A 16,075-nucleotide genomic window follows, 5' to 3' on the forward strand; every position below is an offset into this window, starting at 1 on the left:
TTCCATCTGAAGATCCTTTTCAGTTCTTAACTGAATTCTTGCAGATATGTGATACTGTTAAGACTAATGGAGTAGATCCTGAAGTCTACAGGCTCATGCTTTTCCCTTTTGCTGTAAGAGACAGAGCTAGAGTGTGGTTGGACTCTCAACCCAAAGATAGCCTGAACTCTTGGGATAAGCTGGTCACGGCTTTCTTAGCCAAGTTCTTCCCTCCTCAAAAGCTGAGCAAGCTTAGAGTGGATGTTCAAACCTTCAGACAGAAAGAAGGTGAATCCCTCTATGAAGCTTGGGAAAGATACAAGCAATTGACCCAAAAGTGTCCTTCTAACATGCTTTCAGAATGGACCATCCTGGATATATTCTATGATGGTCTATTTGAATTGGCTAAGATGTCATTGGATACTTCTACAGGTGGATCCATTCACCTAAAGAAAACGCCTGCAGAAGCTCAAGAACTCATTGACATGGTTGCTAATAACCAGTTCATGCACACTTCTGAGAGGAATCCTGTGAGTAATAGGACGCCTATGAAGAAGGGAGTTCTTGAAATTGATACTCTGAATGCCACATTAGCTTAGAACAAAATATTGACTCAGCAAGTCAATATGATTTCTCAGAGTCTGAATGGAATGCAAGCTGCATCCAACAGTACTCAAGAAGCATCTTCTGAAGAAGAAGCTTATGATCCTGAAAACCCTGCAATAGCAGAGGTAAATTATATGGGTGAACCTTATGGAAACACCTATAACTCATCATGGAGAAATCACCCAAATCTCTCATGGAAGGATCAGAAGCCTCAACAAGGCTTTAATAAGGGTGGAAGAAATAGGTTTAACAATAGTAAGCCTTTTCCATCATCCACTCAGCAACAGACAGAGAACTCTGAACAAAATATCTCTAATTTAGCAAACTTAGTCTCTGATCTATCTAAGGCTGCTGTGAGTTTCATGAATGAAACAAGGTCCTCCATTAGAAATTTAGAGGCACAAGTGGGCCAGCTGAGTAAAAGGATCACTGAAATCCCTCCTAGTACTCTCCCAAGTAATATAGAAGAAAATCCAAAAGGAGAGTACAAGGCCATTGACATAATCACCATGGCCGAACCTGTAAGGGAAGGAGAGGACGTGAATCCCAAGGAGGAAGACCTCCTGGGACGTCCAGTGATCAATAAGGAGCTTCCCTCTGAGGAACCAAAGGAATCTGAGGTTCATCTAGAGACCATAGAGATTCCATTAAACCTCCTTATGCCATTCATGAGCTCTGATGAGTATTCCTGTTCTGAAGAAAATGAGGATGTTACTGAGGAGCAAATCACCAAGTACCTTAGTGCAATCATGAAGCTGAATGCCAAATTATTTGGTATTGAGACTTGGGAAGATGAACCTCCCTTGTTCACCAATGAACTAAGTGATCTGGAACAACTGACATTGCCTCAGAAGAAACAGGATCTTGGAAAGTTCGTAATATCTTGTACCATAGGCAACATGATCTTTGAAAAGGCTCTGTGTGACCTTGGTTCAGGGATAAACCTCATGCCCCTCTCTGTAATAGAGAAACTAGGAATCTATGGGGTGCAAGCTGCTAAAATCTCATTAGAGATGGCAGACAATTCAAGAAAATAGGCTTATAGACAAGTAGAGGACGTGTTAGTAAAGGTTGAAGGCCTTTACATCCCTGCTGATTTCATAGTCCTAGATACTGGGAAGAATGAGGATGAATTCATCATCCTTGGAAGACCCTTCCTAGCCACAGCAAGAGCTGTGATTGATGTTGACAGAGGTGAATTAGTCCTTCAATTGAATGAGGACTCCCTTGTGTTTACAACTCAAGGTTACCCTTCTGTAAACATGGAAGCATAAAAATCTTCTCTCAAAACAGAGTCAACCAGAGCCCCCACAGTCAAACTCTAAGTTTGGTGTTGGGAGGCCACAACCAAACTCTAAGTTTGGTGTTGAGCTCCCATACCCAAACTCTAAGTTTGGTGTTGGAAAGTCTCAACGATGCTCTGAACATCTGTGAGGCTCCATGAGAGCCCACTGTCAAGCTATTGACATTAAAGAAGCGCTTGTTGGGAGGCAACCCAATTTTTATCTAATCTTTATTTTCATGGTTTTTCATGTGTTATTAGGTTCATGATCATGTGGAGTCACAAAATAAATATAAAATTGAAAACGGAATCAAAAACAACAGAAGAAAAATTACACCCTGGAGGAAGACCTTACTGGCGTTTAAACGACAGTAAGAAGCACCTGGCTGGCATTCAACGCTAGAACAGAGCATGGTTATGGCGCTGAACGCCCAAAATGAGCAGCATCTGGGCGTTTGAACGCCAGAACTGCACCCTGGAGAGGAGCTGGCGCTGAACGCCCAGAACAAGCATGGTTCTGGCGTTCAACGCCAGAAATGGGCAATAAATGGGCGTTCAACGACCAGAACAAGCACCAATCTGGCGCTGAACGCCCAGAGTTGTGTGCAAAAGAATTTTACATGCCTAATTTGGTGCAAGGTTATAAATCCTTGAACACCTCAGGATCTGTGGACCCCACAGGATCCCCACCTACCTCCACTCACTTCTTCTCACCCCTCTTTCACACAATCCCATAAACACTCTTTCCCAAAACTCTTCACCAATCACCTCAATCTCTCTTCCCTATCACCACTTCACCACTCACATCCATCCACTCTTCCCCATAAACCTACCTCATAAATTCCACCTACCTTCAAAATTCAAAATCAATTTCCCACCCAACCCACCCTAAATGGCCGAACCTAACCCCCCCTCCCTTCCCTATATAAAGCCCTCCATTCTTCCTCATTTTCACACAACACACCACTCTCTTCTCTTCTTGGCCGAATACACCTCTCCCCCTCTTCTCCATAATTCTTCTTCTTCTTCATCTATTCTTTCTTTTCTTGCTCGAGGACGAGCAAAATTCTATGTTTGGTGTGGTAAAAGCATAAGCTTTTTGTTTTTCCATTACCATTGATGGCACCTAAGACCGGAGAATCCTCTAGAAAAGGGAAAGGGAAGACAAAAGCTTCCACCTCCGAGTCATGGGAGATGGAAAGATTCATCTCCAAAGCTCATCAAGACCACTTCTATGATGTTGTGGTCAAGAAGAAGGTGATCCCTGAGGCCTCTTTCAAGCTCAAGAAGAATGAGTATCCGGAGATCCGATATGAAATCCAAAGAAGAGGTTGGGAAGTTCTAACAAACCTCATCCAACAAGTCGGCATCCTAATGGTTCAAGAGTTCCATGCCAATGCATGGATCACTAGGAACCATGATCAAAGTAAGAACCCGAATCCAAAGAATTATATTACAATGGTTCGGGGAAATACTTAGATTTTAGTCCGGAAAATGTGAGGTTGGCGTTCAACTTGCCTATGATGCAAGGAGATGCACGCCCCTACACTAGAAGGTCAACTTTAATCAAAGGTTTGACCAAGTCCTCATAGACATATGTGTGGAAGGAGCTCAATGGAAGATTGACTCCAAAGGCAAGCCGGTTCAATTAAGAAGACTGGACCTCAAGCCTGTGGCTAGAGGATGGTTGGAGTTCATCCAACGCTCCATCATCCCCACTAGCAACCGATCTGAAGTTACTGTGGATCGGGCCATCATGATTCATAGCATCATGATTGGAGAGGAAGTAGAAGTTCATGAAGTTATCTCCCTTGAACTCTACAAAATAGCTGAAAAGCCCTCCCCTGGGGCAAGGCTAGCTTTTCCTCATCTTATTTGCCATCTATGTTACTCAGTTGGAGCTTTCATAGAAGGAGACATTCCCATTGAGGAAGAGAAGCCCATCACTAAGAAAATGATGGAGCAAGCAAGAGAGCCCATTCATGGATCTCAAGAGACGCATGAAGCTCATCACCATGAGATCCCGGAGATGCCTCAAATGCATTTTCCTCCACAAAACTATTGGGAGCAAATCAACACCTCCCGAGGAGAATTAAGTTCCAACATGGGACAATTAAGGGTGGAACATCAAGAGCACTCCATCATCCTTCATGAAATAAGAGAAGATCAAAAAGCAATGAGGGAGGAGCAACAAAGACAAGGAAGAGACATAGAAGAGCTCAAGGACATCATTGGTTCCTCAAGAAGGAAACGCCACCATCACTAAGGTGGACTCATTCCTTGTTCTTACATTCTCTGTTTTTCGTTTTCTCTATGTTAAGTGCTTATCCATGTTTGTGTCTTCATTACATGATCATTAGTATTTAGTAACTTTGTCTTAAAGTTATGAATGTCCTATGAATCCATCACCTCTCTTAAATGAAAACTGTTTTAATTCAAAAGAACAAGAAGTACATGAGTTTCGAATTTATCCTTGAACTTAGTTTAATTATATTGATGTGGTGACAATGCTTCTTGTTTTCTGAATGAATACTTGAACAGTGCATATGTCTTTTGAAGTTGTTGTTTAAGAATGTTAAATATGTTGGCTCTTGAAAGAATGATGATAAGGAGACATGTTATTTGATAATCTGAAGAATCATAAAAATGATTCTTGAAGCAAGAAAAAGCAGCAAAGAACAAAGCTTGCAGAAAAAAAAAAAAGAAAAAAAATAGCGAAAAAAAATATAGAAAGAAAAAGAAAAAGCAAGCAGAAAAAGCCAAAAGCTCTTAAAACCAAGAGGCAAGAGCAAAAAGCCAACAACCCTTAAAACCAAAAGGCAAGGGCAACAAAAAGGATCCCAAGGCTTTGAGCATCAGTGGATAGGAGGGCCTAAAGGAATAAAATCCTGGCCTAAACGGCTAAACCAAGCTGTCCCTAACCATGTGCTTGTGGCGTGAAGGTGTCAAGTGAAAACTTGAGACTGAGCGGTTAAAGTCAAGGTCTAAAGCAAAAAAAGAGTGTGCTTAAGAACCCTGGACACCTCTAATTGGGGACTTTAGCAAAGCTGAGTCACAATCTGAAAAGGTTCACCCAGTTATGTGTCTATGGCATTTATGTATCCGGTGGTAATACTGGAAAACAAAGTGCGTAGGGCCACGGCCAAGACTCACAAAATAGCTGTGTTCAAAAATCATCATACTGAACTAGGAGAATCAATAACACTATCTGAACTCTGAGTTCCTATAGATGCCAATCATTCTGAACTGCAATGGATAAGGTGAGATGCCAAAACTATTCAAGAGGCAAAAAGCTACAAGTCCCGCTCATTTAATTGGAACTATGTTTCATTGATAGTTTGGAATTTATAGTATATTCTCTTCTTTTTATCCTATTTGATTTTCAGTTGCTTGGGGACAAGCAACAAATTAAGTTTGGTGTTGTGATGAGCGGATAATTTATACGCTTTTTGGCATTGTTTTTAGTATGTTTTTAGTAGAATCTAGTTACTTTTAGGGATGTTTTCATTAGTTTTTATGTTAAATTCACATTTCTGGACTTTACTATGAGTTTGTGTGTTTTTCTGTGATTTCAAGTATTTTCTGGCTGAAATTGAGGGACTTGAGCAAAAATCAGATTCAGAGGTTGAAGAAGGACTGCTGATACTGTTGGATTCTGACCTCCCTGCACTCAAAGTTGATTTTCTAGAGCAACAAAACTCAAAATGGCGCGCTTCCAGTTGCGTTGGAAAGTAGCCATCCAGGGCCTTCCAGCAATGTATAATAGTCCATACTTTAGCTGAGTTTAGACGACGTAAAAGGGCATTGAATGCCAGTTCTACGTTGCTGTCTGGAGTTAAACGCCAGAAACACGTCACAAACCAGAGTTGAACACCAGAAATACGTTACAACCTGGCGTTCAACTCCAGAAAGAGCCTCTGCACGTGTAACATTCAAGCTCAGCCCAAGCACACACCAAGTGGGCCCCAAAAGTGGATTTATACATCAATTACTTACTTCTGTAAACCCTAGTAACTAGTTTAGTATAAATAGGACTTTTTACTATTGTATTTGACATCCTGGATTGTATTTTTGATCCTGTGATCATGTTTTGGGGGCTGGCCATTCAGCCATGCCTGGACCTTTCACTTATGTATTTTCAACGGTAGAGTTTCTGCACTCCATAGATTAAGGTGTGGAGCTCTGCTGTTCCTCAAAGATTAATGCAAAGTACTACTGTTTTTCTATTCAATTCAACTTATTCTGCTTCTAAGATATTCATTTGCACTTCAACCTGAATGTGATGAACGTGACAATCATCATCATTCCCTATGAACGCGTGCCTGACAACCACTTTCGTTCTACCTTAGATTGAATGAGTATCTCTTGGATCTCTTAATCAGAATCTTCGTGGTGTAAGCTAGATTGATGGCGGCATTCATGAGAGTCCGGAAAGTCTAAACCTTGTCTGTGGTATTCCGAGTAGGACTCTGGGATTGAATGACTGTGACGAGCTTCGAACTCGCGAGTATTGGGCGTAGTGACAGACCCAAAAGGAGGGTGAATCCTATTCCAGTATGATCGAGAACCTCAGATGATTAGCCGTGCTGTGATAGAGCATTTGGACTATTTTCACAAGAGGATAGGATGCAGCCATTGCCAAGGGTGACGCCTCCAGACGATTAGCCATGCAGTGACAGCGCATCGGACCATTTTTCAGAGAGGATCAAAAGTAGCCATTGACAACGGTGATGTCCTTACATAAAGCCAGCCATAGAAAGAAGTAAGACTGATTGGATGAAGACAGCAGGAAAGCAGATGTTTAGAGGGACGAAAGCATCTCCATGCATTTATCTGAAATTCTCACCAAGGATTTACATAAGTATTTCTATCCCTATTTTATTATTAATATTCGAAAACTCCATAACCATTTTATATCCGCCTGACTGAGATTTACAAGATGACCATAGCTTGCTTCATACCAACAATCTCCGTGGGATCGACCCTTACTCGCGTAAGGTTTATTACTTGGACGACCCAGTGCACTTGCTGGTTAGTTGTGCGAAGTTGTGACAAAAAGTTGAGATTACAATTGAGCGTACCATGTTGATGGCGCCATTGATGATCACAATTTCGTGCACCAGTTGTCTCCCACCTAGCACTTTTAGTTAAAGTCCTTAAGTTGGACATTTGGTGAGCTCCCTGTTATGGTGGCTTGTGCTTGAACTCATCCAGGAATCTCCACCAATGCTTGGAATGCCAATAGCCTCCAGGATCCCAAACTAGGCGCAGAAAGCCTTCAAGTAAGTTAAAGCAAGTGACAAGACCCCAAGAGTGCTGATTTCTAGATTGAATTCCGAGGTCCCAGACCTTGCCTTTGCACCCATCTTCTTGTTGATCATCATTTTTCCACTTGGGTGGTGAACATTCGAAATTCTCACTGAGACATCCAAACAGCTTCATAGACCCATTCAGTTGAGCTTTATACCGACCTTTGCATTTAAACTTAAAGCTTCCAACCATAATGAACCTTGCAGGATAATTCTTACCACTAGCCATCTTCCTCTTACTCTTAATGCCACAAAGAGCTCTAAGTTGACCATCCGTCTCCAGTAGCCCATATTCAAGTGGAATTAGAAAGCTAAGGGATATGAATTTTACCCACTTGAATGTTGTGAAGGATGATGGCAACTTAGGGGGAGGTATTTTTAATGAAATTGCAAGCTCCACTCCCTTGTGCTTTTCTGATAATTACCACCTCTTTGCAAGCTTCTTCAATTTCAACCTCTTCCTCTTGGTAGCTTTCTTCCAATTCAATCTCCTCTTCATTGCTTTCCAAGGGCATGGGAGGTTGTGCTTCTTCTTCTTGAATCTCCATCTCTTGATCAACCTCTTCCAAGTCTTCAACTGTGGTATGCCTTGGAGGTTGTACACCCTCCTCAGCATCAATTTCAAACGTCTTGGAAGGGGTTCTATGACTGGACTTTTCCATGGAGGTTTTGCATCTCCTAAGTCTTCAACCACTTCTTCTTCAATAATTCTGGCTTCCTCCACTTGTTCCAGTACAAAGTCATGCTCTGTACTGTTCATTGGAGTTTCTAGTATCTCCTTCATGCTACGTTCTTCATTAGATTGTCCACATGAAGCCATGGGGGTTCCTTGAGTGTCCGAACGTCAGGAAGCTAATTGATTTATCGCTTGCTCTAATTGACGAATGGTTGCCTGAAATCGATCCACTGTTTCCTTGAAACGATCCTTTGTCTCTTGATGCACTCGGCTTTCATAAATAGGATCATAGTGCTCTTGGATTGATAGATATAGAGATGGTGAATATTGAAGTGGTGGTTTTTGTGATTAATTGGGTTGGAATTGGGGTGGTTCTATATATGGTTCATATGGCTCATAAGGTTGTTGGTATGGTGGTTGAGGATTAGGGTCATATGGAGGTGAATGGCGGAAAGGGGCTTGTGAGTTTGGTTGTCCAAAGTTATGTTGAGGAGGGGGTTCATAGGCGTATGGTGGTGGTTGTTAATAGTCCATTGGAGGCGGTTGTTGCCATGAGGGTTGAGTAAATCCTTGTGGCTCCTCCCATCTTTGATTCTTCCAACCTTGATGCCTGTTCTCATTATAGTTTCCATTCCTAACAACAACATTGGAATCAAACTTGAAGCGAGAGGGGTGAGAATTCATAGTAGTAGGAGAAAATAAAAATAAAAACAAACAAAAAGAAAATATTTTGAAAAAGAGATGATTTTTTAAAAAATTGAATTTTGAAAAATAAGATAAGATAAGATAAAAATATTTTAAAATAAAAATCTGAATTTTTTTTTTAAATATTTACAATAACCAATAATAAGGCACACGTTTGCAATTCCCCGGCAACGGCGCCATTTTGAAGAACTGAAGATTGATGGTTTAGAAGTTATAGAAAACTCTCGTGTAAGTATAGTTACTAAACCAAGCAATCAACCTTTCTTACAAAAGTTTTGGTTGTCACAAGTAACAAACCCCTTTGAAATTGATAACCGAGTATTCAAACCTCGGGTCGTCTTCTCAAGGAATTGCAGGGAAGTATGTTCTTATTATTGGTTATGAAGATTGTAAATTGGGGGTTTTGGAAGTAAGGAGGAAATATGCTATATGACAAGTAAAATAAAATAATAACTATAAAATAAACTTTTGTCAAGGTATGAGAAATTGGAAGTCCAGACTTAGTTATCCTTATCAATAATAATGAAAGTTGAATCTTAATTCTACTTAGTTGACCTTTACTAAAGCAAAGGAAAGTCAAGGGATAAATTGGTTTGATCTTCGAATCCTATTTATTTCCTAAGAAAAGATTGGGATTATTGAAGTTCAACTCAATTGGCAAGATAACAATTATCAATTATGCTGTTGAATTGGATAACTCCTGAGTTACTCATTTCTTAACCAAGACCAAAAGAGGAAAAAGTAAATCTACTGGAATAAGAATGCCTTCAAATGGGAAGCAATAATCATGTAAATAAAAGAAAGCAATATTAAACTGAAATACCTCAAATTGCATTAACAAAAGAACTTAAATCTGACATGGATGTTCATAAATTAAATTGGAAGAATAAATAAAAATAAAGAACATGGGATTGAGAGTCACTCCTAAAACTAAGAGAAGTCCTAAATCCTAATCCTAAGAGAGAGGAGAGAACCTCTCTCTAAAAACTACATCTACTCCTAAAATTGTGAATTGTGAAAGCCTTCTTTATGAATGGATGCATTCCCCTACTTTATAGCATCTAATTTGTGTTTTCTGGGCCGCAAACTGGGCTAAAAACAGCCCAGAATTCGCTGGTTGCGAATTCAAACACGCTGTTTTTCGTCACTGCGATGCGGCCGCATGAAGCACGCGGTCGCGTCGCCTAGCATCAGGGAAACTATGGCATATCATATATGAAATCGAAGCCCCGGACGTTAGCTTTCCAACGCAACTGGAACCGTGTCGTTTGGACCTTTGTAGCTAAAGTTATAACTATTTGAGTGCAAAGAGGTCAGGCTGTACAGCTTAGCAATTTCTCTAACTTCTTATATTCCTTCCACTTTTGCATGCTTTCTTTCCATCCTCTGAGCCATTCCTGCCCTGCAATCTCTGAAATCACTTAACACACATATCAAGGAATCTAATGGTAATAAGAGAGGATTAATAATAAACAAATATAAAATCAAAGAAGCATGTTTTCAATCAAAGTACATAATTAGCAAGGCAAATGTAAAACCATGCGAATAGCATGAATAAGTGGGTAAAGAGTTGATAAAATCCACTCAATTGAGCACAAGATAAACCATAAAATAGTGGTTTATCAGTATGTCAATTCAATCAACCATTAATTATTTGACACAAAATCATAAGGTTTAAGCTAGAATTAGTTGGTTTTTGAATAATTTAGAAACCTTGTGAAATTGGAGATGCTTTGATTGGTTGTTTTGATTATTTGTAGGTGAAAAAATGGTGACAAAAGGGATTTTGGCACAATTTTGAAGTTAGAGCACGCTTTGGACTTTAGGCCACGCTTTGAAAAGCGTGACCCAAGACACAAAAGCGTGGCACTCACCAAAGGGGCATCAAGAGGCCAAGGCATAGCGCTCACTAATTGAGCGTAGCGCTCTCTATTTGAGCGCTAGAGACCAAGCAACCAAAGCCAAGTGCACAAAGGCAAGGATGCTGCGTTGAAACAAGTAACTGAGCCCCCAAGGGAACAAGGCAAAGGCATAGCGCTCAGTTAACTTAGTTAACTTTATCGGGCTCCATTCCAAAGAAAATTATGATGTGACAATTGATAGTGAAGGAGCCAGGATTCGAACCCATGAACCAAGAGAGGGAAGGAGCACTAGTATGCAAGGAAAGTGTCCAAAATGAAGCTAGCAAGGTTTGAACCAGGAACATGCTAGCAAGGAAGGAGCGCTACAAGGAAGCAAAGAGAGGGGCCAATGGACTGAGGTATTGAGGCAAATCCAGAAAAATGCCGAGCTATTTTAGACATGACAAGTCCACACACAATCAAGGAAGTCCAGCGGTTAACAGCGATACTTGCTGCATTCTCTAGATTCTTACCTCGCCTAGCTTCTAAATCTTTATGTTTTTTCCAAACTTTAAAAAAGAAAAAAGTTTTCTATTGGACTGATGAATGTGAACAAGCATTCACAACTATCAAAGAAACTCTTTCAAAACCATCAATTTTACAAACACCCCACAAGGGGAACCATTATTCTTATATTTATCTGTCACTAACTGGGCTATAAGTTCCGCTCTTGTTGCAGAAAGGGAAAAGAAACAGTTCCTGATCTATTTTACTAGCAAAATATTACAAAATGCCGAGATTCGATATCCGAGCATTGAGAAGCTAGCCCTAGCCCTGGTCTTCTTTACCAGAAGACTCCGACCATATTTTCAGAGCCATGAAATCCATGTTCGGACAGATCATCCTTTGCGGCAAGTCCTAGAGAAACCTGAGCTGGCTAGCCGACTAGTTAAATGGTCGGTGGAGCTATCAGAATTCGATATCAAGTACAAAGGCCGAACATCCATCAAATCCCAGTTCTTGGCCGACTTTATTGCCGAATTCTCGGTACCAAGTACAACTGAAGACTACATCGAATGGTCCTTGATAAACCATTATTTTATGATTTATATTGTGTTTAATTGAGTGGTTTTATCAAGTCTTTACCCACTTATTCATATGATTAGCATGATATTACAATTCCTTCCCAAAATTACTCCATGGTTGAAAACTTGCTTCGTAGAGATCTTTTAATTATACATTTTAACTCTCCTTTATCCCATTCGATGCCGTGATCCGTGTGTTAAGTGTTTCAGGCTTTATAGGGCAGGAATGGCTTAGAGAATGGAGAGGAAGCTTGAAAAATTGGAAGGAACACAAGAAACCAAGGAGATGACCAGCGAACAATGACGCGAGCGCATGGCTCACGCGAGTGCGCGAAATCAAGAAATCGCAGCGACGCGAACGCGTGCCTGACGCAAACGCGTGGATTGAAGTCTGTACGAATGATGCGAACGCGTGAACGACGCGAACGCATGACAAGGAAAAACGCTAAATGACGCGAACGCGTGGACGACGCGTACCCGTGACCTGTGCAATTTGCAAAAATAGTAGAATACGCTGGGGGTGATTTCGGGCCGCATCTTAACCCAGTTCTTGGCCCAGAAACACAGATAAAACCTAGGGAACATGCAGAAACTCAACACGCATCCACACACATTCAGATACATCGATATTAGGAGTACTTTTAGTTTTAGATCTGAATCTAGATTAGCTTTACATTAGTAGTTTATGCTTTTGTTTTGGATTTTTGGATGCTGAAGAATCATTACCTCCATGAAGATATTGCTTTAGTTTGTTTCCTTATTCCTTTACTTTTATTCATTGCTCATTGACCCTGTTCAAATAAGTATGTTGCATTTTGAATTTATTAATATATAAAGTTACTTTTATTTTTAATTAATTCTCTATTTTATTCCATTTAATTATGTTTTCTTATATTTTTATGAATATTGATTCCATGTCAATGGAGTAGAAACTCTACTTGACATGGGAGTTGATTAAGAGGAGACACTTGAGTTGGAATGCTCAAGTGCTTTGTTAATTTGAACATTGTTGGCTAATTCTATATCTACTAACCCTAGACCTTTCCAAGGAAAAGGACTAGGATCTGTGGATAAGAATCAGTTCAATCACTTGACTTTCCTTTACTCAGTAAGGGTTAACTAAGTGAAAACAACAACCGCTTTACATTACACTTGAGAAGATTCCAACAAGGATAGAATTTCCGATTAATCAACTCCCTTGTCAAGGTTTTTTATATTAATCTTAGTTTTATTGCTTTAATTTACAATTATTTTAATTACTCATTATCCAATTCAAACTTTCTGGAAAATTTTTAATTGATAAATTAGCACTCTTTCCTGCAACTCGTTGGGAGACGACCTGGGACTCATACTCCCAGTATTTTTATTCTTAAAATTTGTGACAACCCCTTTGTTAAATTGGTAAGACAGACCTTAGCTAGTTGAGAGCTATACTTGCAACGCATTTCTCTTATTAAGACTCTCTTAATTGGTCTAACTTCTGCCACGTACCAGTCCTTATATGTCGATGGGTCCTCGAACCCACAAGGGTGTGGAGCAGGTATCATTCTCGATGATAACCACGGCCCTCAATTTTTCATTTAAAGCAAGCAACAATCAACGTGAGTATGAATCACTAATTGCTGGCCTTAGACTCGCTGCCGACCTAAACATCACCGAACTTAAGGTATATTGCGACTCCTTACTTATCGTCCAGCAGGTAAACAACTTATACCAAGTAAAGGATCATGTGCTTTCTAAATACCTGGATATCGTACAAAATTTACTTACAAAATTTTCTAAATATGAAATACAGCACATACCAAGGGAGAGTAATGGCCGAGCTTAGATTCCGTCTAAACTCGCCAGAACTCAACCAAACAGGTCATCACTTTACCAGTCAACATTGCTCAAGCCAAGCATTGAAATAACACAAATCTTAAGTGTAACATAGGAAGCAGATTGGAGATCTCCATACATAGAATATCTCCGGACAGGGATCTTGCCAGGCGACGTCGAAAATACTCGTAACTTCCACCGACAAGCCTCCTTTTTTACAATTTATAATAATCGCTATATAGACGAGGCTTCTCTCGTCCATTACTTAAATGTCTTTGCAGAACAGAAGCCGAGCTTGCACTTGCTGAGGCGCATGAAGGGATCTGTGGTACACACCTCGGAGCCCGAAGTCTGTCTTCAAAAATCCTCAGAGCTGGATTATATTAGCCAACAATACGATAGGATTGTCAAGCAAAAGTTAAAAGCTGTAACAATTGCCAGAAACACAGTCCGATCACACATCTAGGGCTGAACTCCTACACTGTTCTGAGGTAAGTTGGCCGTTCAACCAATGGGGCATAGATATCCTCGGCCCTTTCCCCACAGCAGCAGGTCAGGTAAAATTCCTGGTTGTAGCAATTGATTATTTTTCCAAATGGATAGAGGCACAACCTCTTGCCAAGATTACATCTCAACAAATGCTTTCCTTTGTCTGGAAATATATTATTTGTCGATTCGACATTCCTCAGCACATTATCACAGATAATGGTCACCAGTTTGCTGATCAAAAATTCACATCCTTCTTGCAGAACTTGAAAATCAAACAACACTTTTCATCAGTAGAGCACCCACAAACAAACGAGTTAGCTGAAGCTGCAAATAAAGTAATACTACATGCTCTAAGAAAGAAACTAGATGAAGCAAAAGGCCTCTCGGCCGAGCTTATCCCAGAGATCATATGGGCATACAACACCACTGTCAACTCAACAACAAAGGAGACACCTTTCTGGCTAGTCTACAGGTCCGACGCAATGATACCCATGGAGATCTCCCAATCCTCACTACGCACTGAACTAGCCGACCAGACTACAAAAGACACAGCTCGGCAAACCGAACTCAATGTCGCAGAAGAAATAAGATCAACAATAGTAGTCAAACATTTGGCCATGCAACAGCACATAGCTCGAAGATATAACCAGAGACTTCAACCAAGGTCTTTCTAAGTCCACGATCTTGTGCTCAGAAAAACAGAACAAGCTAGGAAACCATCAGCACATGGCAAACTAGCAGCTAATTGGGATGACCCTTACCGAGTCACAGAAGTAATCGGCAATGGAGCCTACTGACTACAAACCCTAGAGGGTAAAGATCTCCCTAACACTTGGAATGTATCTTCCTTAAAGTTATATTACAGTTAATACTAGGGACAGGCCAGTACTCTTTTTTCTACTACCAAGATTTTTCCCACAAGGGTTTTGCTTGGAGAGGTTTTAACGAGGCTAGCCTACTTGGGCCTTTGAAATCAAGGGTTCTTCAATAAATAAATTTCTTATTTTATCAAATCATTATTTTCTCCATTTTATATTTCCGCTTCATCTATAAACATATAATGCCGACCTATACTATCATTTCGACCATTCGGATACTATCAACACCGATCATATGCCAAGATAGGTCATTCGAAATCTATCAGTCAATCCGGTATCCGACTTTTAACAGAATCTGATCACTCGGATACAATCAGTCATTCCGACTGCCGACCTTAAAACGGAATCCGATCACTCGGACACAATCAGTCAATCCGGCTACGGACCTTAAAATGGAATCCGATCACTCGGATACAATGTCATTCCGACTGTCGACCTTTAACGGAATCCGATCACTCGGATACAATGATTCAATCTGATAACCGATCTTAATCTGAAAACCAATCATTTGGAAACATTCAATCAAACAAATATCCGATCTAAATCGGAATCCGATCATTCAAACAAACCTCCGATCTAAATCGGAAGCCGATCATTCAAAATAAAACATATATCCGATCTCACTCGGAATCCAACCTCTCGGATACAATCATTCCATCAAGTAACTAATCTTAATCAAAATCCAACCACTCGGATACTATCATTCATTCAAATATCCGATTATAATCTGAACCCGACCTTTCGGCAAATATCAGTCGAAACAAATCCACGATCTTAAACAAACTACTCGGACTTAATAACAGATTGCCGAGAAATACTCAAAATTACTGTTGACCATTAAACAGAATCCAGTTACACAATATACTATCAATGCCTATTAAATCGGCATCTCAATAAACTTCGCCCACTCAGCCTTTCAATGATACTTCTCCATCAAATTAATGGCATTACACCATTAACACAAATTTGCCTAAAAAACAAATTGGCTCCAAGCCACAATCACAACTAGGCAAAATTCACCTATCATAAAAATATATATGTTTTCTACAAAATCAACATGTGCAAGTAACAAAAATCCAAATAAACTGTTTACAGAAACAGTACCAAAATTATGAACATAAATAGTCATAAGCTCACTACAGGAGCAAAACAAATCACCAACATACATGTTTTAAAACACAAAACATACACACTGATCAACTATTCTCATCCTCTTCCTCAGCATCTCCGTCATCTTCAACCATAACTCTATCTCTGATAATTTTACCCGGATCCATATGATAAAAATCACAATCAAGAGACAAAAACTTTGCTTGCAAGGAAGCCCTTTCAAATCCCTCAACAAAAGAGTCTAAAATTTCTGTTACCTTACTTTTCTCAACTTCCTTCAATCTCGCTGTTACCTCT

General features: G+C 40.0%; 1 protein-coding gene and 1 non-coding gene across 2 annotated transcripts; one reads left to right on the top strand and one right to left on the bottom strand.

Moving 5' to 3' along the window:
- Positions 1-227: 227 nt before the first annotated feature.
- LOC112787580 (small nucleolar RNA R71) lies at positions 228-335 on the bottom strand. Its single transcript, XR_003194985.1, has one exon. It is a non-coding gene; the product is annotated as a small nucleolar RNA R71 (small nucleolar RNA).
- Positions 336-12,990: 12,655 nt separating this feature from the next.
- LOC112785887 (uncharacterized) lies at positions 12,991-14,464 on the top strand. Its single transcript, XM_025829308.1, has 2 exons — positions 12,991-13,182; positions 13,991-14,464. Exons 1-2 carry the CDS (start codon positions 12,991-12,993, stop codon positions 14,462-14,464), a joined length of 666 nt encoding a protein of 221 aa, XP_025685093.1.
- Positions 14,465-16,075: the final 1,611 nt, after the last annotated feature.

The sequence above is a fragment of the Arachis hypogaea genome, chromosome 20 (assembly GCF_003086295.3).
Source record: "Arachis hypogaea cultivar Tifrunner chromosome 20, arahy.Tifrunner.gnm2.J5K5, whole genome shotgun sequence".
Lineage (NCBI taxonomy): Eukaryota > Viridiplantae > Streptophyta > Magnoliopsida > Fabales > Fabaceae > Arachis > Arachis hypogaea.

Bases quoted from the DNA above. Each gene is read 5' to 3' on its own strand.
- LOC112785887 (XM_025829308.1), top strand. From the start codon at position 12,991: ATGGGTCCTCGAACCCACAAGGGTGTGGAGCAGGTATCATTCTCGATG. The intron at 13,183-13,990 runs GTAAACAACTTA...GACATTCCTCAG, and splicing joins CCTTACTTATCGTCCAGCAG to CACATTATCACAGATAATGG.